Source organism: Tympanuchus pallidicinctus, unplaced genomic scaffold (genome assembly GCF_026119805.1).
Source record: "Tympanuchus pallidicinctus isolate F22 unplaced genomic scaffold, pur_lepc_1.0 scaffold21, whole genome shotgun sequence".
In the NCBI taxonomy this organism is placed as follows: Eukaryota; Metazoa; Chordata; class Aves; order Galliformes; family Phasianidae; genus Tympanuchus; species Tympanuchus pallidicinctus.
In genome coordinates, this window is record NW_026294733.1 from 5,684,038 (window position 1) to 5,706,190 (window position 22,153).

Consider the following 22,153-nt stretch of genomic DNA (forward strand, 5'->3'; position numbering starts at 1 on the left):
AAGCAATCTGCATCTCATACAAGGCTCATTCTTTGTGTTTTTGAGGTCTACGCCTTAGATAATTAATGCTTGGAGCACCACTGCAATTTTGGTATTGCTTCTCTCCCATCCCCCCCAACTGAACATTGTGTCAGTTAGATGTTATGTTTACTGAGTGTTCTATCACTGTCCTTGTTCTTCAGTCTGGCATGTGTCTGCTGTTTGTTCTACTTCGGCATCCATCTGAATGACAAAAATGTTATGAAATGCAACTTAGATTTCATGATGTGTACTATCATCAAGTGATACATTTCTGTAGCAAAAAGAGTGTGGTTTATCATACAACACAATACAGGTACATGTCTGTGTCCTAGAACAATGAACAAAATGTCAGACACAACGGGACTAATCAGAGGGAAAAAAGGACTTATTTTCACTCTCTTTGCCTAGAAACTGTGAAACTACAATACATTTTAATGTAGCGTTTTTGTACTTCTAAGAAGATTTGTGGTAACAAGTATTTGTCAGCTTGGCTGCTTTTGAGCATCTTTGATATCTCTGTTCAGGTAAAATGCGTGGTAATTTCAAGAGGAGTTTGACAGGCAAAGAACTGAACAAGCAGCCAGTGAAGCCCTCGGAATTTTGCCCTGTGTTTTTCACTTGCTCTACAGAGTACTCACAAGTGTAAAATAGACTTTGCAACTATTGTATATGAGTGCTTTAAGTTCTTGTGTTGACCCCTGTGTTAAAATAAGTGATGAATATTAGTGACAGAGTGGAGTCTCAGCTGATGACACCAAGCTGAGTTGTGCAGCTGATATGAGGAAAGGAAGGGATGCCATCCAGAAGGACCTGAACAAGCTTGAGAAGTGAGCCCACAAGAACCTAATGCGGTTCAACAAGATCAAGTGTAAGGTGTCACTTTAGAGTCAGGGCAGTCACAAATGCACGCAGATTGAGAGAAGAATTCATTGAGAATAGCCCTGTGGGGAAGGACCTGGGGGTCCTGGTGGACTAAAGGCTTGACATGAACCAGCAGTGTGCACTCGCAACAGTATCTTGGGCTGCGTCAACAGAGGGGTGGCAGCAAGGTGAGGGAAAGGATTGTCCCCTTCTACTCTAACCTCGCTGTGCTGCATCTGTGGTACTGCATCCAGGCCTTGGGGCCCCAGAGCAAGAAAGATGTGGAGCTGTTGGAGTGGATCCAGAGGAGGGCCACAGAAATGCTTGAAGGGCTGGAGCACCTCTTCTGTGGAGAAAGTTTGAGGGACCTGGGCTTGTTTAGCTTAGAGAGTCAGGGAGACCTCATTGTGCCTTCTACAAAGCTCCTTAAAAGGAGCTTGTGAACAGGAGAGGGGCTGACTTTTTTACACAGTCTGATACTGTGCTGTGGTTTGGTTATCACGAGTGACAGGACATAGTGATAGGACGAGGGCGGAATGCCCAGAGAAGCTGTGGATGCCCCATCCTTGGAGATACCCAAGGCCAGGTTGCATGGGGCTGTGAGTTGCATGGCATCTGGTGAGTGGCAACCAGCCCATGGCAGGAGGAAGGGTTGGAACTAGGTGGTTCCAACCCTTCCAACCACACCATTCTGTGATTCTATTTTATAATTCGGAATGGTGATTGCTGTCTTAATATCATGTAATTAAGGAAATTTGCTGCTCTCTCACTATTTCTTTCTATCATGGATTAAAACTTGAAAGTAAATATGTATGAATTTCTAAAATTTTTATCTCTGTGGTACAAGTGAATTTTTTTTTCTTCAATTTTTTAAGGTGTTTTTTTTCTCCATGGCAAGTTGAGTATGAAAGACGATCATGATAGCCTTTATGTTTTTCCCTCAGAATAAAACCAAACTGGCTGATTGATGCAGGCTTAGACCAGTGATAGACCACATAAATACTGCCTTCTGTTTGTGTTGGAAACCAGGAATTCCTTGTCATTTCAGTAGGAAGATCATAGTTACTATTTGACTATGGTTTTTCTACATTAATCTTTCTTTGATTCTAACTTTTGAAGTCACTCAAAGTGAGTCACATCTGGTCAAGCCAGAATAAGCTCTCAAACTGATCTCAATTGATGGAAAATATGAGTCAATTCAGAGAGTTAAGCAAGTAAAGCCAGTCATAAGCATGAAACAGCTATCGAAATGTCTGTGATTCAATGGGAGAGAAGGTCCACCCAGTGAATCAAAACTGAAGCTGAATTTCAGATCTTTTCCATCAGTAGAGCTGGGGAATATCCACAAGTGAGGTACGAGAGCCATGAATGGGGAGGAGAGATTGACAGATATTTATGTTGTGTGATTGCTTTTGGGTTAACATAAAGCAAAACACCTAGAAAGAAGTAGGTTTGGCCTGTGACTTGGACCCTCTCTTTTAGGGAGGGAATATGAGAAGTAAATAACACTGTGGAACTAGGCAGAGGACTCCACACTCTGAAGTCAGATGATGATGTCCTGGCACATCTTATAGTGGCAACCCATGTGGCGCGTTCGTTAACACTGTTGCCAACTATATCAGCCTGTGTGCACATATTGCAATTAATAACTGTGCTTTCTCAATAGTTCTGGGAAAATCTGTGCTACTGTCATGTACCACAGAGAATAGTTTCTATTTTGTACAAGCTGCAGTTGGCTGTGGGAAAGCAACTTTTGCAGAGACTTAGAAAGTGAGACTTAATATAATATAGCAACCCATCAAATGCTATTTTTTTAAATTTGCTTTGTTTTTTGACAGTAGTAATTTGCTGTTGCTCATGATCACAGGCAAAATACAGTGCAAGTGCTGAGTCAAGAAGTGTTGCTACACTAGAGTTGGCTCTGTAAGCATGGTTACAAAATTCAATGAAAATTCCTTATATAAAAACAGGACCTTGGTGATCGTTTTAATTTTCAGTTAGGTCCATGTGAAGACAAAATTCTTTTCTGCTAGTTCTTTTCTCCTCATTGTAGCTTATCGCTTCTGCTTCATTGCTGCAGTGTTCTTTGCTAATGCAGTAAATCTGGAGACCTAATGGTGCACAAGCCCCTTTGAGGGCAGCACTGACTTTTAAAATATTCATTTCTATGCGGATCAGGGATATCCCAGTCTGGCTGTAATCAGAGGAAGAAGGAAGGAGACAAATAATCACTGAATATGACTGTTTAGGGAGCAATTTGTGTCAAAAAAACAGTCAGCAGCAAAGGTGGATATGAGCTGGTGTTGCACCCCCAAGCACAAGTAAGAGTGATGTGGGCTTGTTTGATAGTCATAATGGTATAATTGCTTCTTTCTATTCCTTCATCCTTTAGCCAGCTGCTGCTCCCTTACTATGCTGAAATGCCTGTTGTTTCTCTCTAACTGCTGAGTAATGTAGGGCTAGTGAAAGGTGCCAGACCGACAGCAGTGCGATCTGCTCTGCTTCATATTCAGACAGCAGCTACAGCCTGAGCCCTGACAGAGCCCCTTACTGCAGGGGGGAGGTTCAGCCCTGACCTACAAGGACAAATCACAAGACAGGGGATCCTACTGGACAGTTCAGTTCTTGGTGAATTTTGTTTGTCAGAATGCCAGCTGTGGAGTGAATTGCGTGTTCTGGAAAAGCAGCATGTCTGTACTTCCAGCCAGAGACCTGTTCGTAGCCTGAGTTATTCCAGATGGAATAGACCTTTGTGCCATGAAATGGGCTTTCAGTGAGTCTCCAGCCACTGGGAATTGAACTGACTATGAAATTTATCTCATCCAGGCTTAATGAACAGTCGTCAGGTAGTAATGATCCTACCAATCTTGATTTAAATAGCAAAGGTTGAATTCCTTATCCCTAGAGTAATTTTTTGTGCCATTCAAACCTCATCAAACTATCTTGGTGGAAATGATTTAAGCTAGCACGCTGTTCTGCATGTTGGCAGGCAGCTAAGGGAATGGTGGATCAATTACTGTTGCTCGCTCATAGCGCATTAGGTACCAGGAACTTCCTTGTGTGCATCAGTTCTTGCAGGCAGATGTGTAACTCTGGGCTTTCTCTTTTAATGCTTGAGGATAGCAGTACAGCAAGGATGTGTCTGTCAGTGCCACGTCCTGCGTGTAAATTCTCCAGGATTTTTTGAGAGATATTTGAACATTCATTTTATAGTGGAGAAAACAAATATACATGTACAGAAACATGTCTGACTTGGTGTGAGGAAAATAAAACAGAGGCCACAGCAACTCCAGAGCTGGCTCAGCCAAGCAATGTCACATAAAAAATTAAAGAAAGAAGGCTTTATTTGGATCATGTCTGTATGTAGGTCACAATAACTTAAGAGAAAGCCCTGAGCAGGCAAAAAGCTTTCAAAAAAAATAAAATCCCATTATTGTAGGAGAAGGGCTCTTTCACAAACAGATGACTGAAAATTAGTACCGAAAGAATTTCGGTAATCAATGCTTTTATCAGTTAGTCATGTTTCCACTCACCAGAGGCTGAGTAGAGGACCACCTGCACTGGTTGTGTTCTCAGCCTGTCTCCTGCTTGTGAGCTTTTCCAGTTCACTGCAGCAAGACACTGGGAAGCTGATTCAAGCCATTTCTCTTCCTGAATTGCTGTGCTTTGTTGACCCCATGTAAATCAAATCTAGCTTGATCATCCTTCCTGAGGAATAAAGAGGTAGATACAAGTCAGCTTCTCCTACTTTGCACGGCAGCTCCTCGTGACAGCCTTACATTTCTGGTTTTCCTCAGTCCCTAATTACAGCATCTGAACAAAAACCTCTCCTGCTGCTCCCTGGTTTGTGAACATCACTCAGTGATCAACAGCCCGCTCTGGTGATTCTGTGCTTCTATGCAAGAATTACTCCTTTATGCAGGGATCTACATAGTCAATGTTTTTTCTCTAACAATCTACTTTTCAGCTTAGAGAAGCCTGAAGAGGGAAAGGAAAACAGATCTGCCATCCAGCCCTGCGGCCATCCTCTATGCAAGCAACAGAATACCAGCATGTAACAATAATGAAATAAGCATTTCTTTTAAGAGGAGAAACTGGAGGCAGTGATTCAGCTGTGAAGAGTTAGGGTGCAGAAGGGGTAAATGCACTTGGCCAAAGAGCTCTTACTGACACTTGGGTTACAATCAGTAACACAGTGTGGGAGGGAAGAGTACACAAAGGTATGAGCTGGGCCTGAGAGTACAGATTGCTTGTAGAAAAGCTGTATTAGACAGATAGATTTTTGTTTTTGAAATCAACAGTGGAAATCAATCATTTCCCCTTGGCTTTAAAATCTATTTAGGTGCTTAGATTCTGTATCATAGTCCATTTATGTTTGATTAGTAAAGTTTAATTTTTCTCTTTGCTGTTGCAGCATAACAGGAGCTAAAGCTATACTTACAAGTGTTTCATTGCTGATTCCAGTATTGTTCAGAGGGAGATAGACTCCCATTTTGGATTAGCTCTGACATTTACCATGGGGTAGACTTCTTTCGCCATCTTCTTTCCCCCGTTCCTGTTGCACTTCTGCTTGGAGCAACTCTAATTCTCTATTATGGAATTCATTTTTTTTCCTCTAACCCACCTGCCAAAATGAAAGTCATGAAATATTTCATGCTGGTATGTAAAAACATCGCAGTAAACTCCAGGGAGATTAATAGAGCAGGATGAATTATATTCTCTCTTCAAGCAGTTGTTTCAGCCTGCCTGTTTTACTGGCTCCAGAATACAACAGGATAGTGGCTTACATCTAGCATACCCTTGGAAACTGTCCCTTAGTCACAGCAGCTTACAAGATAGACTCAACTATTGTGGGAGATAGTGAGAGCTGATTTTCAGGTGTGCTAAGTAATAGTGAATCCACATGCCCTCCTGTATGACCTTGGGGATTATTTGTGAGGTAACTGACAGCTTGAAGAAAAAGTGTATTAAAACTGTAAAGAATTAGTCATTAATAATCACAAATGGATTTAAATTCATGTTTAAAGGCTTGAGATTTGTATTTAATTCCTCAAGGACAGACCTTGCAACTCAAATCAGTATCAGAATGTCTTTAACACACTCAGCATTAGCAAGTCAACAAAGATTTCTATGCTGTAGCCTGACACAAGTTGTAACTAACCTTGTAAGCTACAGATTTATTTTTGCACAGAATTCCATCTGAAGCCTATCAGAATGTTTATTCAGCTAAGGAGCAGAATTAAGGCTTCTCACTAGATGGCAGTGTGATTCAGACTTCTCTGTCTGATTGCTGGAGGCTGCTCTGAGGGGCCTTGCCTTCTGTGGAGGAAAGGTTCAGCAATGTGAATTTTAGAGCCACTTCAGCATGCTCACTGAGGAGTCCCAGGCATTACCTTGGGTGCCAGAATTGTGCATTCCTGGGGGATCCGACTGCTTTGTAAGCTTAATGCAAATGTTGTCAGTGCGGTTTCTGTCTGAGGAACCAAGGTGTTTGCAGAGATGACTTTCTCCAATCACTGTGTCTAGATTTTTAAGCACCCTAAGGACAGTAACTGATCTGTATGTGGCACCAAGGTGTGCCATTCAGAAATGCAAATTTAGGTTAAAAACGAAGTTTAAAAAAATAAGCAATTTTTTTTTTTGTATTCCCTACTGATCTCTCATGGTGTAGGAAGAAAATGGATATAAACTGTTGTATGGCATTATGAGATGAAGTTTGGATTTTCAAGTATATTCCAGATTTTCCTCTTGATCCCCAAAGGAAACAGTAGAAAAATAGTACTTACTCCAGGATTTAAGATAAAAATCGCAGTTGTTAAAAACATGGTCTCATTTTCCTAGCTTTATATCAGCATTGTTTAACTAATACCAGCACACTATTGCTGCCCAATTCCACAGAAAATAGATCCAAGATAAACCCACTGGAAGAGGAACACTGCAGTCTAGATCTAACATAAACAGCTAATAGAAAAAGCAGATGCAAAGAATGGCATTTTTTGGAGAAGGTGAGGTAATGGCATGCCATGTATGTGTTTTCCCTGCTGTGAAAGCACATTTTTCTTGTGCTAAATGTGTATCTAAACAAATATAAATAATTTCAAACTTTCGGTAAAATTCTCAGCAAGATATTACAGTGTTTCAGACAGATCAAAGCAAAGCCAAAGCCCAAAAAAGTACTTATAGTGTTTATATATGGCTTCTGTTGTACTTCCAGAAGAGAAATGTGTCCTTCTCTGAACTGTTCTTGCACCATTAACCTGCATAAGTACTTTTAGTGCAGCACATCATAAATGCTGTGCTAGTGTAAGAAAATTACACTTGAATATTGGTTTTCCTTGTCTTTGAGATTCTTCATTTTAAGCCAAAATCCCTTTTTTTGCCAGGTCTTTAGGGGCAGCAAATAACTTATTGCCATCACCAGGTAGCTGTCTGCTCCATCTAACTCTTAAGGTGAGCTGCAGGAGCTAGGAACTGAGGAGAAGCTTGAAAAGTGAAGGAAATGGGAGGGATGAAGAGGGATGATTTTAAAATACAAGGAATATCAACTGCAAAACAGATCTGCCTTTATATCTAACTTTAATGTTGACTTTAACAGAGATTCAGAAGCTTCAGCTGAAGGAATCATTTGGAGCAGCAGAATGGAGCTGCTTCTGGGCTTGTGTGCACAGTGAGAGCAGCAGGCTGTGCAAGTGCAATAGGTGGAGGTTAATGCATTCCAGAAAAATCAGTGGAGATAAAGGGCATTGTGCTGGAGAAATGGTTATACCCAAAAGATGTTCAGCATAGAGGGATGTCTAGTCTTGTGACAGACAGCAGAGGAGCAGAATTTCTGCCTATCAATCCCATCTCTTATGACCTGGGGCAAACAACATAATCTGTGTTTAAAATGCAACACTATTGCTTTAAAAATGAAGGGCTGGGGATCAGCAGTCTGGAAAGCAGGATGCATAATAAAGTATGCTGTGTTTATTCCATGCATGCTGAACTCTGGGTAACCCTTGCAGCATGGAAGTTCCCCTGACAGGCCGAGTGGGGAATTTGGCCTTTCTTTAGCTCGGCTGCTTTGTGTTTGATTCAGTAACTATTGATGATCCAGATACAGAGATGTTGAAGTTACAGAAGTAAAGACATATGAAAATAAGGAAGATGTGAAACTAAGTATCATAAGGACATGGAGGGGAAGGGGGGCAAAAGGAGTTTGGTTTTTTTGTTGCTGTTGTTTTTGCGTATTTTCCATGGCAGAAATATGAAAATGTGTTGCTATGTTCCAAAGAAACAGTGCATACAAAGTAGAAGGATACTTCTTTACATTTTACTGGAATATCCAGAATGTTTCCATTTGAGACCTATGAAATGAATGCATATTTTTAAATGTGGCATTGTCTCGCTGGAGCTTCAATTTAGCCTCTTGCTCAGTACCCCATTGGTAGCCTGCGTTTTCCATGACAGATATCATGGAATAAACTCTGCAGTGTATAAAAGAAAAAGCTCTGGGTGTCCCAAGCTAGGAGGAAAAGATGAAGGGAAAGGAGTAGGACTGTTACTACAATTATTAAAATGGCACTTGTATATAAATCACTGGTGGATTTGAAATCAAACACTCACCCATTTTAAAAATGCTTTTGTTTTAAAGCGAAGCAAAATAAATGCTGTTTGGAATTAAAAAAAAAAAAAATCCAGTTTTATGTAGGTTTTCCTGTGTATGATTTGTATAAGCTTGCATGTAATGTAACTGAGCATCTCCGCTTTGTGACAAGGATTTTCTAAGGGTGCAGCTTTAGCTAAGTGCTCTGTAACACTACATTGGTCGTGGGTGTGGGAGCAATTTAAACTACTCCGTGTTATGTCAGACCCTTTCATGTCTCTCTGGATTGCTGTCCCTCTTTCAACGTGGTGATCCTTTACTTTAGGAGAAAGAGAAGGAAAAGACAGAAGCTCCTAATGTCTTTGTTCTTCCTTGAAACACCACTTAAAATTAATAACTCTTTCTCTAAACAGTAGAAATCTGAAACACATACATACATAAAAGTCAGATGTGCTTGTGCTTTAAAGTGTGGTCTCTTTTAAAACATTGCCTTACTGAGGAGAATTTATCTTCTGTATTAAGTAAATGTGATGTGAAGTGGAGCTAATGGAGATGGAGTTCTGTGAAATGCTGAATGTATCTCCAGTCCCTGTTAGATCCTTAATTAACACAAGGAAATACTTCATATTGCAAGACTGACTGGTAGTATTCTTGTATTAATCAGATGATGGTCTTCTAACAATAAGCAATATTTCCTTTCTTACTAACCATAGGTTGCATACTAGTAGCCTATGGTTAATAAGCCTATAAAGTGAGTGAAATTGAAAAAGGCCAAATAATTTATTGTAATTTTCACTTTTTAAGAACTCTGAGCTCTCAATGCTCATTTTACTAATTTATAGGCTTAAAAAATCCATCCTCTGTACAGCAGGTAGCACTTAAACTGATTTATTATAACATTTGTGAAGAAACAGAGAAGCTTTTAGTAGAATTCCTACAGAAATAACAAGTTAAATCATGGTCTTACATACTGGTTATTACTGACTTCAGTAAACCTGAAGCCAAGCTCTGAGCTGCATTTCTCCACGAAAACCCAAACCAGCGTTACATGGAAAAAGTCATCAGCTGCTGTATCTCCGAGGTGGCACATGCTGCTTGCTGGTGTGCAGCTGTAGGAAACTACAGGACAGAAGGAAAAGAAGCAAATCTGTTCAGTGCATATGAAAATGCAGGAGGTCTAAGACCAATATCAGAAATTTGCCCAGCTCTCATAAGAGGCGTGCTGCCAGCAGTCTCTGCTGAACTTGTCTGAACTGCACAAGCAGGGAATGTCTGTGAAACATCCAAGTCCTGGTTTCTTCCCACGTTTATCCCATTGCCTTCTAAGGCTCATTTGTATAAATTTCTGATGTGATTGCATGAGTTTTGTAGGTAAATGATAAGAATGAAAACAGAAGAATTCTAGGATGCGATTGCTGCCTTCAAAACACATTGTGTCTAAGGGAGAGTTTAAATGTGGTAGTGGTGGTGGTATGTGTCAGTGACAGCCTATTGCAGAAACATGCATTCAGTGACCCTCCCTGCCAGCAGGTACTGCTAATATTAACTGCAAGCTCAGGGCACATTCATCTCATATTGAGTTTCAGCTCTTTTTCCCTTTCTGGTGGTGAATGAGGATTGCTTAGAAGGCCGCAGTCATGCAACAGGTCTCCAGATGAGACTGTTACCTTGAAAATAAGCTCCCACTTGAAGCTATATTGTCCTGATGAGTCACTGAGTAATATCACCTAGATACTATCAAGTAATAAAATCTTTATAACGCATCTGTAGATAAAGGGGACGTGGCTATTCTTTTTTGGTCAAAAAAATCAGAAGGGGTAATTGCAGTGATTCCTGTCTTTAGAGGTCAGACAGGAATTTTTTAAACCATAGCTGCCTTCTGTTAGGGACTTCTGGTTTGTATATATATGCAGAACAAATATATAGAGGTAGCATCTTTAAGTCAGTTGGCTTTCACCAGAAGACTGTAGATAAGGCTGAATTCATAGAATTGTAGAATCCTTTGAGTTGGAAGGGACCCTTAAAGGTCATCTCTCCTGCAGTGACACATACAGCTCGATCAGGTAGCTCAGAGACCATCCCAGCCTGACCTAAATTTTCATCTTCTGTTTACCAACTTATTAAAAATTCTTTTCATTGGGCTAAAACTCCTGGGGTTCAAAATGTTTCATAGTGACTTTTAGCCCAAAGATGGTACTTTGGAGGGATCTTAACAGGTCTGTGTGAGCCAAACTGATAGCCAAAATTATTTTTTTATTGTGCACTTTCAGATTGCCTGTCTCAAAAGTGGCATAACAAAGACCTTTGAGTCTTCCATGGTGGTCCAAGATAGTTTCCTAGTTCTGCTCTCAGCTCCCATTACCCATTGTTTTGGGGGCGATTGATAAAATCAGCCTAAGAGAACTAATTAAAGGGAAGAGTCCTGAAGAGAGGAAGAAACAATTAAATTCAGAAGGTGTTGCCAGTATCAGTCATACTCTATAAACTAAAATATTTTAGTAGGTACCATAAAGACCTTTTATTATAAGGTGGGTAGTGTACCAGTGAAACTTGTTGAGTTGGAAAATGTTCTGGATCCTAATCACTTCTGTTCCCAAAAGGTTATCTGAAATCAGGGGAAGTGGAGGGGGGAATACTGAGATGATAAGAGTAAGAAGACTTCAGAAGTGTCAAACAGTTTGGTGTGGCTCAACCTGATTGCTATAGTTTAACAGAAAAAGTGCTCTCTAAAGCACTTTGGAGGTAAACTTAGAAAAGGAAGTGGTACTTAAGAGAAAGGGTAATGCTGGCACAAATATAAACACGTTTAGAAGAAATATGAATTGATTTAAACTAGAAATTAAAAGAAAAATGTTACATACCAGACAGTAAACTGCCCACTTAAATAGCAAAGACAAACACTTCTTAGAATGCTGTAAATTCTTAGAGGCTGACATAATTACAGGTATCCCTCCCAGTTCTTTGTTCAGATGCTTCTGATTTAATTTACCTGTGTGCTGGATTCTGAACAGCCAATGTGAAATACTAATTGCAGAGAATCTGGGCCTTAAGCTCACAGAAAAAAATTGTTCAATTGAGCTGAACTGGGCACATATCTATTGCTCAAATAGCATGAACACAATTCGGATTTTGTCCTGTAGAGCCTTGCTTATAATCATCAGTTTTGACTTCTTTTTTCTTTTAATATGGATGATAAAGCATAACTCAGATCATGATTGCAGTGAGCATTTCTCAGGGGCAAAATCACCTTGTGCAGATATTCCCTTAGCTGCACGTGCCCTCCTCCATGCCAGAACTTCCACTATGCCAATACAGCTATCTATGTGGCCATCAGAGCACTGATCCATCTCTAAAGAACCTTCGTATTTATCTTTGTATTTTAATTCAAACTAAGCCCTTCCTCTGGTTGCTATGTTACTGCATAAACTGTTGTGTCAGCACGAAGCAAGAGGTAGCTCAAGAACAGCTCTGATTTAAGCACTGCTGTCATGTCCTCGGGATGCTCTCAGTCACTGTGTGGTTTGCAGTCACCTCTGGACCACCAAAAGGGCCAAATGTTGGTGATAACAGTGCCATTAGTCTTTCTCTCCTCTCTTGTACCTCCTGTTGTACTGGCAGAGTACGACCATACACTGGGACAGTTCAGAGAATGAAATCAGCTGAAAACTAGTGAAACCACCTGAAAACTACTCTTTCCACCCCACCCCACCCCCCATAGGTTTAGTTTTCTGTCTTTCTAGTTGCCCAAACCAGACCTCAGTCCTGTTAAGAAGCTCAGCCAGCCAGGATCAGCAGAACCAATCACTTTTTACGGAAGTTCTGCCAGCTTGAGCCAGTTAATCCATCGTTTTCTCTCTGCAAGGTACATTTCTGGAAATCAAAGCAGACTAAAGGTTTTCCTGATATAATGCTTTGACTGAAAAAAAAAAAGAAAAAAAAAATATGCAGGCTTCCTTTCAGGGACTCCCCAAAATAGTTGATTTCTGAAGGGTCTGAGCCTTCATCCCCTGCAAATATTCCCATCTCTCAGCTTCTGGTAGGATCTTTTATTGTTTTCTTTAGGCAGATTCAGACCTTCAGAATCTCACATCTAGAGCAAGGGCAGAATCTCCACTAAGTCACCTGTACCTGTCTTGTAGAGCTGGCCAGGGGATTGCTGTTAAATGGTTGGACTTTGTACAAGCTCTTCAATACTTCAACCACATCTTGTTGGTAATTACTTTACTACACCGAGTACCGTGCTAAATGGATACTTAATAAGACAAAATTATAATACAGCTCTCATGGAATTACACATTACATTAACACCAAATGTGTTCATTCTGAGTTCATTATGAATGATTACTCTGAATACCAAAGGAATTAATAATAATCATTAGCCATTTGCAGTGGAGGGCTGTTGAATTGCTGTTGAATACAGCTGTATTAAGAATTTACAGGTTTTCCTGATCAAGTTTCATTCTGAAAGAATCATTAAGGGTAAGTTTCTTTTCATTGGAGAGCTCCTGCTTTTATTCTGAGTCTGTACTCCTTGTTCAACTGCATTCCAGTTTTAAAAGCACTTCAAAGGCAGTCACTCAACCTTGTTCATTCACTAATGGAATTACTTTCCTTATCTCTCCTTTGTCTTTGAGCGTACATCAGTTGGCTTTATACAACACTTCTGAAAGGTTAATAAACTTTAAAGCATGTTGGGAGACATTCAAGGGCAGAGTAACTCCAACATGACAAAAAGAACGTAAAGGCGTTATATTTATGACTGTGGCAAGTAAATTCTGAAAGTAAAGATATCCTTGGCCTTTGATTTTGTTCCTGAGTTGTCCCTCCTGTTCCCACTAGCATTTGAAAACTCAGCTGTTTTGCATATCAGAGGTAACTGACTTGAGACACAGAGGGAATGAACTGCTTGCTTTAGATGAGCTTTTCCTTTGGGTATCGGCTTTCATGAGAGTTTTGCTTCTCTTGAAAACTTACTCATGCTAAACATCTACAGCAGCCACATTTTCAACTCGTGTAATCCTAATAAACTAACATCCTAATAAACTAAAGTGCAGCCTTTCTGTGTAACTTCTCATTGTGATTAATAGTTTGATTCTTTCCCAAAGTCCTGGCCGTTCAAATCTGAGGTTTGCTGTGTGCTGATGTTAGATCAGTGATTCAGAAAAGTTTCTAAGATAGATGAGCTTGATTGTGAATGCAAGTCTTGTGGTTTTTTGTTTTGTTTTGGTTTTCTACTTTGTCAGACAAATTCAGTGTAAAAAGCCTGTGTATACCACTTCCTTGCCTTCTGTCTGCTCTGTTTAAGCACACACACCCTTGTTTATGTTTCTGTGACAGTTGTATCTACTCAGATTTCATAGATGCCAATCTGTCACAAATAACATTTGCACATAAAGTTAGATTCATTAGATTGTTCTGAAGTTATAGCTTCACTTCAGACAATTCTGACTGAATTTAGGGGAGCCAGCATTTATTCTGTGACCCTTTTCTGGTTCAGGCAGAATTTTTTTCTGTTTGTTTTAAGCAGTCAGAGAATGAGGAGACTGGGGTCAGCTGTGGCACCAGGCTGGTTACAAACCCTGGTGTGTTGTAACCGAAGACAGGGCCCTACATGGATGAGGCAGGGCTCCTCCCTTGGCAGACAGGCCTTGGGAGCTGGCCACCAGATGGCACGATCTTCTATAGAGTAATTTTGTGACCTCCATAAAGAACAGCTGTTCATCCCTCCATTGAAATGGTAGTGCCAGGTACAGTGAAGTTCATAAAGTTTTAAGAGTTGTTTTCAGCTTTTTACACCTGAAGCTTTTTATTGTTTTGTTTTTCTCCATTATAACTCCTGTATCGTGCCTTCCCTTTTCATCTTTGAATGTGAACAGGAAAACACCCTTTCTTTTTCCATTGATCTCAGATATTGTTGTTAATTCAGTTGCATTTCAAATCAATTTTGTTAAGTAGAAGCATGGCATACACAAGGATGTTTGCATCAGTAGTAAATGGAATGGACTAAGTACATAATGAAGCGTTCATGTACTATGAAAAAGACATAGATGATTTTCTTTTCATTTATTCTTTTTTTAACTGGGTCATTCTGCACCATTTTGCTCAGTGCCCAGCCCACCAAAGATGAAGCACTGCTGTAGAGGTATGCAGAAGTAACCCTGAAAGCTCAGCTCTGAAGAGGCAAGAAAACTATGAATATTGTAAATATACTGTAAGGTCATTAAATGAATACAGTTTTTAACTGACAACCGAAGAGAGAGGAACTTGATTAACTAACCTTAGCAGTTGTGAAAGTGACCATAACCAATTAAAGTCAGAGGGTCTCCATCCCTTTATTCTTGGAATAAACATTATCCTGATTCACAATCTGAAAGTCTATGTAATGATATTCTGAATTTTGTTAGTTTTTACAACAAAAAGACATCAATTAAAGGGAGAGTTTATTTCAGAATAAGTGAACAGAAAAAGGATGAAAATTCACTATGCACATTAAAAGTTCATCTGCAGAGACAGGTACAGAAATTTGCTCAAAACTTGTTCTAAACTGTTCTGATTCCAAACACCCGGGCAGAGTAAGCACAGCTACTAACACCACGTACTTTTATTTTTATTTAGATGTGGAGATTTGTAACATATGCTGCAGCTTGCAGGTGTGGTGTAGTGTACAACTCTTTGGAGGTGAATAAACTGAATAAACTTAGAGTGACCCACCCAGTCAAGTAGCTGCTCACCTGTAATTCACTGTACTACATGCTGGCTCTATTCCTCCCCCATTCCCAATGCAGGCAAGCTCTGTTTCAGAGTTGTGTAGCTGTCAGCATTTTTATATCACATCACAAGATAGTCATCAGTGTAATTTAATCTTTATAAAGAGGGAGAATGTAAAAGCTCAAGTACTGTTCCTATAATCTAGTTATCTTTTTCCTGTTTGACAGAGTTGTACCATTTTCTTTATCCAGTTTGATCTATCCTTCAAGGTCCATATGGTATTACAGCACCAATGGTATTGGCCCATAATAAGTTGAGTGTAAACAGGCGGGTTTATGGCTTGGGTTCATTTACCTTTTTCACAGTTACGTATGTCTCTCCAAAGCATTGAGAGCCTGGTACAAGACGGAGGCCTTCATTTCTGAGCTAACTTGAGGGCAGTGTCTATCAGTGGTTCCCAGTCCCAGAAAGCACAGTTGGTGCTGGACATTGGTCACCTTTTAGTATACAGAGCATGTAGAGCCATGAGCAGAGTGTGTCAGGAACCAGACGCTTACACAGCCAGCCATGCAAGGCAGCAAGAAACGCTTGTTCACAGCCCGTCAGTGGAGCAACTGTAGAACTTCCTGGGTGACTGTGTGAAAGTAATTGGATGTCCAGAGCTCTCCTTGTCTTCTTCTAGTGACTTGTTTGTTGTAAGAATGTTTAAATTTAAGTGCCATTTCTTGGACATGGGGTTTATGCACGGACTTAGAATTTCTTGATGTGTCATCCATTGCATACATTACATGCTCTGACAGGTCACTTCTTTTTTCTTTGTGTTTCAGCCTGCTCAAGTATGTAGTAGAGATGGTGATACCTTCCCATAAATGATACTTTGGAATTTGTGATGGAGTGAATAGTAATTTCACTTGGGTTTTTTTGGTTTTGTTTTATTTTTTCCTTTGTTTTGCCTCTATTAATGGCACGGAGTTTACACTGTTGAGCTTAACCAGTGCCTACTAAGCTTTACTATGGCAATAAGAACAGAGGATTTTGTGTGCAACTACTTCATTGTTTTCTGTGCTGATGCCATGCTATTCATCTACTGAAGGCCTAGGAATCTGGACCTAGTTGTTAAAGGAAATTTCTTTCTCAGTTATCTGCTCCTGAACAAGGTTGAGATTGAGGTGAAGGAGTTGCAATTAAAAGAAAATGTGTCAAATGTAGTTTCAGAGCAGACAGAATCCTTTGGCAGACACTTGAAAATCAGCACGAAAGTAGCACTCAATGCAAAGCAAGTTTCTGCTTCTTTCCTGAACCTTTTGAATTTGTAACTCACACACACACACACAAACAAGAAAACGGTTAAGTTCTTTCCTCCCACACCCCTGTGTTTTGAATTCAGATCGCAGAACGGGGAGAACATTCACTGAGGAAAGGTATATGGCTCCCTTCTATTTCAAGTGGGGAGACATCCTTTTAATTGCAAGCAGACAGCAGATGGTATGGCTTTTGTGGTGTCACGAACTCCAGCACAATACAGTCAGCCGCTGCACAGCGTGGTACGATTTAAAGCTGAGTGAACGTGGGGGGAGTGACGGGTTAGGGGTGGGAAGGCAATAATTCTGAGGACATTTGTTCCGTTTTTATTTTACAAATTGACCATGATTTTTTTATGTTTCCCTTTTGTTCACTTTCTGCATCTGTTCAAGAAAACTGATTTCCCACGAAGAGCGCACGCCAAAACAAATAGTTTTGAAAGGATTGTTGTCAATTTCAAAAAACACACCTCTGTACTAAAGTTTATAAGTTACTCTCTCAGACCTCAGAAGAGGAAGTAGGTGGGGGAGAAAAACAGAAATATAAGTTTCCAAGCAATAAACACAAGGCAAGATCTCTTCTAGTCCACAGTCATAAGATTCTTTTCAATTAAAAGTGCCCTTTGCACCTGATTCAGCCTTTTAACCCACTGGCCAATGTATTGTTCTGTATCCTCTCACTTTGCCTCTGTAAGGAAAAGTTTCAGAACTGCAAAGATTTTCCTAAGACAGGAGATGTTTTTCTATTCAAACCTCAGGTACCTTGTGTCTTCCAATGCTATCACACTGTTAGCACATAAATCCTTAGAAGGTTTTTGTTCAGATTGTTGGTCTGTGTCATTGGTCTGTGGAGCAATGCCAATGCACAGCAGCTGGGATTTCCTACCCTGCTCCTGTATGCATTCTAAATTACCCAATAAACTCTGACTTTGAGCATCTTACACAAATCAGAACTCTAATTCTGCATTTCCCAAGTAAGTATATGTTTCTAAAACATTTGTGCTTTGTGCAAACATTCACTATGCAATATCAAGCACTATTTGTTTTCTGATGTTAAAAAAGATACAGGAACATGGTGCCATCTATCAACACATCCAATGTACTTTATATCCAAGTAATGTAATATGTTTCACAATTCTTTTTTTCCATGAGGGGATAAGGAAGGATGTGGAACTGGAGTAATTTACACAGAATTGTGTCTGAGCAGAATTACTTAGGAATCTGTGCAGCTTGTTTCCTATGTTCATGTGTTAACTAATACAAGATATGCTTCCAAATACAGCAGGGTTGTGATCTAAGGACACTGCTTTGAAGGTATTTTCTCTCTGTTTATCATAACTTATTTTACCATTATTTCACTGTCCCTGCAAAATCAATCGGATATTTAAAGTGAATATGCATCACTTTCTTTAAATATGCACAAAACCTGACATCTATCTTTTGCCCTTGATTTCTGCTGATCTCCAGATCAATTCAGGATCTTTTATTGAATTATGATCTTCATTTTCATATAGGTCAATAGCATCCGTGTTAATGACTCACTTAGATCATAAAAGTGCATTTCCAAGGGGTGTGACTACAGGTGGGCTGAACTGCTTGTCTGGCTTATAAAAACAGGTCCTCAGGCCAGCTGCACTTACCCATTCTTCTTTGTTCCAGCAGCTATTCTCCTCTAGCAGCCACATCTGCAGGGCAACATGGCATTCACAGGCAAATACGAATTCGAAAGTGATGAGAACTATGATGAGTTTGTGAAGAAGATTGGTAAGTATGTCTTGGGTGAGCCTTAAAGGTTTTAAATTAGCTAGAAATACTTGTTTAAATAAAGCAATTTATTGAAAATGTGTTGAGATCAACAGGAGATAGAACTGGTTGGAGTGCTCCACACTTCAGCAAGGAGAATCAGTTCTCATTCTTATTAAGAACAAGAAGCTCTGTTATCTGCAGGAAATAGTCCTGTTGTACAGAAGTTGTTATTCCTTTTCAGTGGCAGCAGAATGAAGGGCAAAGACATTTGCAGTATAATGACAATTAGAACAATTTTTTTCTGTCCTGGGTATTCATTAGTGAAAGTGTAAATTTTAAGTATGAAAAATACTTGTCAGTCTTATACTGGACCAGGTTTCTTTGAAGCATTTCAGAAAAACTGTGTAAGCCTGTGTCTGAGATCACTCCTGGGAAATCCCTTAGGAACACTATGATCTGTGTGCATAAATTCAGTTCTTGTATTCCTTTGTTTAAAAAGCAAATGCAAATAGTAAGTAGGTATGCACAGCTGTATGGCAGAGGCAGAAATTCATTCACATGAAATTCCATGTATCTGCATGTGTAGCCTAAGTAGAGAGATGCAGACATATATTCCTTCTACCTGCACCTTTATTATATATCATTCCTAAGGGAAAAGAAATCAAGACCAAAACCTATAATTTTAGCAAATGCATTGATTGCCTTGTATTTTTCTTTGTATCACTAATTTAAATAAAGAAACAAAAACACAAATCAGATACTCAGACATCAATGTCTGAGAACAAACATCCCAGTAGCATGCTTTACTTCAAATGCAGCTGATAAGACATTTGATTTGATAAACTGTATTTTTCTATTTATTAAGGTCTCCCCGCTGACAAGATCGAACTGGGAAGGAATTGCAAAATAGTCACCGAGGTGGTGCAGAATGGAAATGATTTCACCTGGTCTCAGCATTTCCCAGGAGGACACACCACAACTAATTCATTCACTATAGACAAGGAAGCAGACATGGAGACAATGGGTGGTAGAAAGTTCAAGGTATATTAACTTAGCCCTTGAGTTCTGTGCAGTCTTGGTTGTTGTTGTTTTTCAATATAGAGTGAAAATCAAATATGACTCGGGTACATCTCCCTTAACCTGTTAATTCATCTATCATAGCCTGGACATCATATGTATTTTTTCCCTGTTTCTTGTTGTCCTAGCAAAATATCTAAATCTAGAACTGCATTTTGATGAGGGCTGGAGCTTCAAAACTATTAACTAGTAAAGAATGATGAAAAAGTGAAGAGCATCTACTCTTGTCATGACTCAAGCAATCTTAGTGCCCATTAAAACTGTAATGAGCTGGCTCCCAGCTGTCCTTGTTGTCCAGCACCATACAAAGGAAGCACACCCTGACAGCAGTGCTGTGGTCCTTAGCCTGACTGTAGTGTTCAGTCTTTGAAGCTGCCTTAAACTACGTAAGGACTATGTAAAGTGAATGTAAATAAATCTCTGTGTACCATTCTTGATATTGGAAGCACAGATCCGCTTGCAACTGGAGCAGTCTCTAGAGATAAGGTTGTACAACCTGATCTGCACCTGACCTGGACAAAATTTTGATATCTACATAAAATGGTTGCTTTAATACCTTATTCATTTCTCACCTATTTTAACGGATAGTTTCAGATGACTAAATTCAGCATTAACCCTACAACAGATTAATAGATAAATGCTTTATATTGAAGAGATAGGAAAATGATCAATTGCATTGAGCAGCTCTGACAAAATAATAGCAATAACATTGCATGATTTCTGGAACGCTTTTTCAGTCATACCATTCTAATTATACAGGGGAGAAAAAGAACATTTGTCTTTGGTTGTGAGAAACCTTTTTGAAGCCTAACGTATGGAACAAAATGTAGTTCTACTTAGTCTATTTTACAGTTTTGAAGTATTACAAATACTGCCTTTCTTTTGGCCTTAGGATCTTCAGCAGTCCAAATCCTGCTAAGTATCTAAAGCCAGAGGCAGTATAAACGACTCTCAGCAGTGAAACCCCTGCCTTTTAGCAGTCACTAAACAGTACCCAAATTAGTAAGACTGTTTCCTTGTATCTAGTTAAAAAAAAAACAAAAACAGCCCATTTTTCATTTTGCAGTTTTTTTCCCTTCTAGGTATGATTAACTCATCCATCTATTACTACTGCATAGTAGGTTGACTTCCTAGGTAAACAAGACTCATTTTGTCATCCAGTTGTGTAGCTAGTTCTACAGAGCTGGTTTTGGCAGTCAGCTGAACTGCTGCAGAACTTGCGATCTTAGATTAGTGTCCTGCATAATTCTTCCATGCAGAAATAGCTGTGAGAATGATAGTCCACTTGGAAGAGACTTTCAAAGATCATCTACTCCAATGGCCTGACCAGGGCTAACCAAAAGTTAATGCATGTTGTTGAGGGCACTGTCCAAATGCCTCTCGAGCAGAGAGCCATGAGACATCAACCACCCCTCTGGGAAACCTGTGTCAATGTTTGACTGCTCACACTACAGAAATTTTTCCTGACATTCTGTCTGAACCTCTGGCTGATGCAGCCATGTGCTTTTCCCTGTTTTCTTTAATTGGTTACCAGGGAGAAGAGACTGGAACCTCTCTCCATTTCCTCTTCTCAGGAATTTATAGAACACAAAGCAGCTGGCACAGATCATAGTATGAAGGTGTGACTGCAAACTGTACAGTCAGTTCATCCATACTTGATCTCGGTGAACTCTAGCACAGTTGAAGTTGTGAAACTTAGGATCTAGAGTGAAGAATTGATATCACTAGCTCACAGTCACTTTTCTGCTGTTTGCAGCCAGCTGTTTACAATCTGAGAACAGCACTTTAAAAGTAACTCCTACAATTACACTTTTTAGTTCACTGTTGTTACAGTCAGAAAGGTCAACATGGTGGAAGGATGGATACAGGAGTCCAGAAGCAAAGGCACTAGAGAAAATGGAATGGTTTTACAAAGAAAAAGTGCTCACCTGTCTCTGAAGATCTTGGCTTGCAGGAAAGACTCCACAAGGGAGGGATCTCCAACCTTCCCCAGTGGCAGTCAGCCCTCTTTTAAAAAGAGGTCTAAGAGAGGTGCAGCCAGGCTGCAGCCCTTCCAGTCACACAGCTGAATTGCCTTCACCTGTGCTCCCAGGGCTGACCTGGTTCTTTCCCTGGGTGCTCAATCAGTGGTTCAGCCTGACTCAACAGTTACCATACAACTGTCAAAACAAAAGAACCACACAAAGTGTTGATGACTGAGAATATAGTCTGTAATAAGACCATTTTTAGAGCTATGGATGAATAATGTCCATGCCTTATTTGTAAGTATGAAACTTAGAGGTATTGTTAGTTGAACATTTTTCTATTTAAATTGTGAATATTTACATTTAGGAACTAAAGCACAAAGATTTTAGTCTTATTGAAGAATCTGTGAATGTAATAGACAAATTTTTCTTCCTTTAAAGGAAAAACTTCAAACATGATGTATGTAGCATAACTGATAATAGAAATGCCAGTAAGCTCAGAGACCATTAAACCTCTGTCTGTTACAGGCAACTGTTAAAATGGAAGGTGGAAAAATAGTAGCTGAATTTCCCAACTATCGTCATACTGTAGAGATTTCTGGAGGAAAGCTTGTAGAGGTGAGTTCTCAAGTGTCCAGACTATTTTGTTTAGGACTGCAAGTCTTATTATTATTATTATTATTAAAGTTTTGAGTTCAGAAAAATACATCCAAATAAGCAATGCAGAACAGTTTATTAACTTTCTCCTTTCTAGATAATCTCTTAAAATTCTAATCCAAAATTAATGGAATAAACTTTTAGTTATATATTGTGTCTTGTATCATATACACAGACACACAGTTTCATAACTGTAATAGACTGGAGTGTTCAGCTTGAGGTATTCCTGAGTT

General features: G+C 39.6%; 1 protein-coding gene across 3 annotated transcripts in view; it reads left to right on the forward strand.

Moving 5' to 3' along the window:
• FABP6 (fatty acid binding protein 6) overlaps positions 1 to 22,153 on the forward strand; it is a 38,444-nt gene that overhangs the window by 15,503 nt on the left and 788 nt on the right. Inside the window, exons 3-5 of one of the 3 annotated variants that reach the window (XM_052684992.1) lie at positions 18,139 to 18,240; positions 19,088 to 19,263; positions 21,792 to 21,971. In XM_052684992.1, coding sequence (XP_052540952.1) covers positions 18,174 to 18,240; positions 19,088 to 19,263; positions 21,792 to 21,956 — 408 coding nt within the window. In that variant the 5' untranslated portion in view covers positions 18,139 to 18,173 and the 3' untranslated portion in view covers positions 21,957 to 21,971. Of the gene's footprint in view, positions 1 to 18,135; positions 18,241 to 19,087; positions 19,264 to 21,791; positions 21,972 to 22,153 lie in introns of those variants that run through there. The other 2 variants (XM_052684991.1, XM_052684993.1) reach the window with 2 other exon arrangements.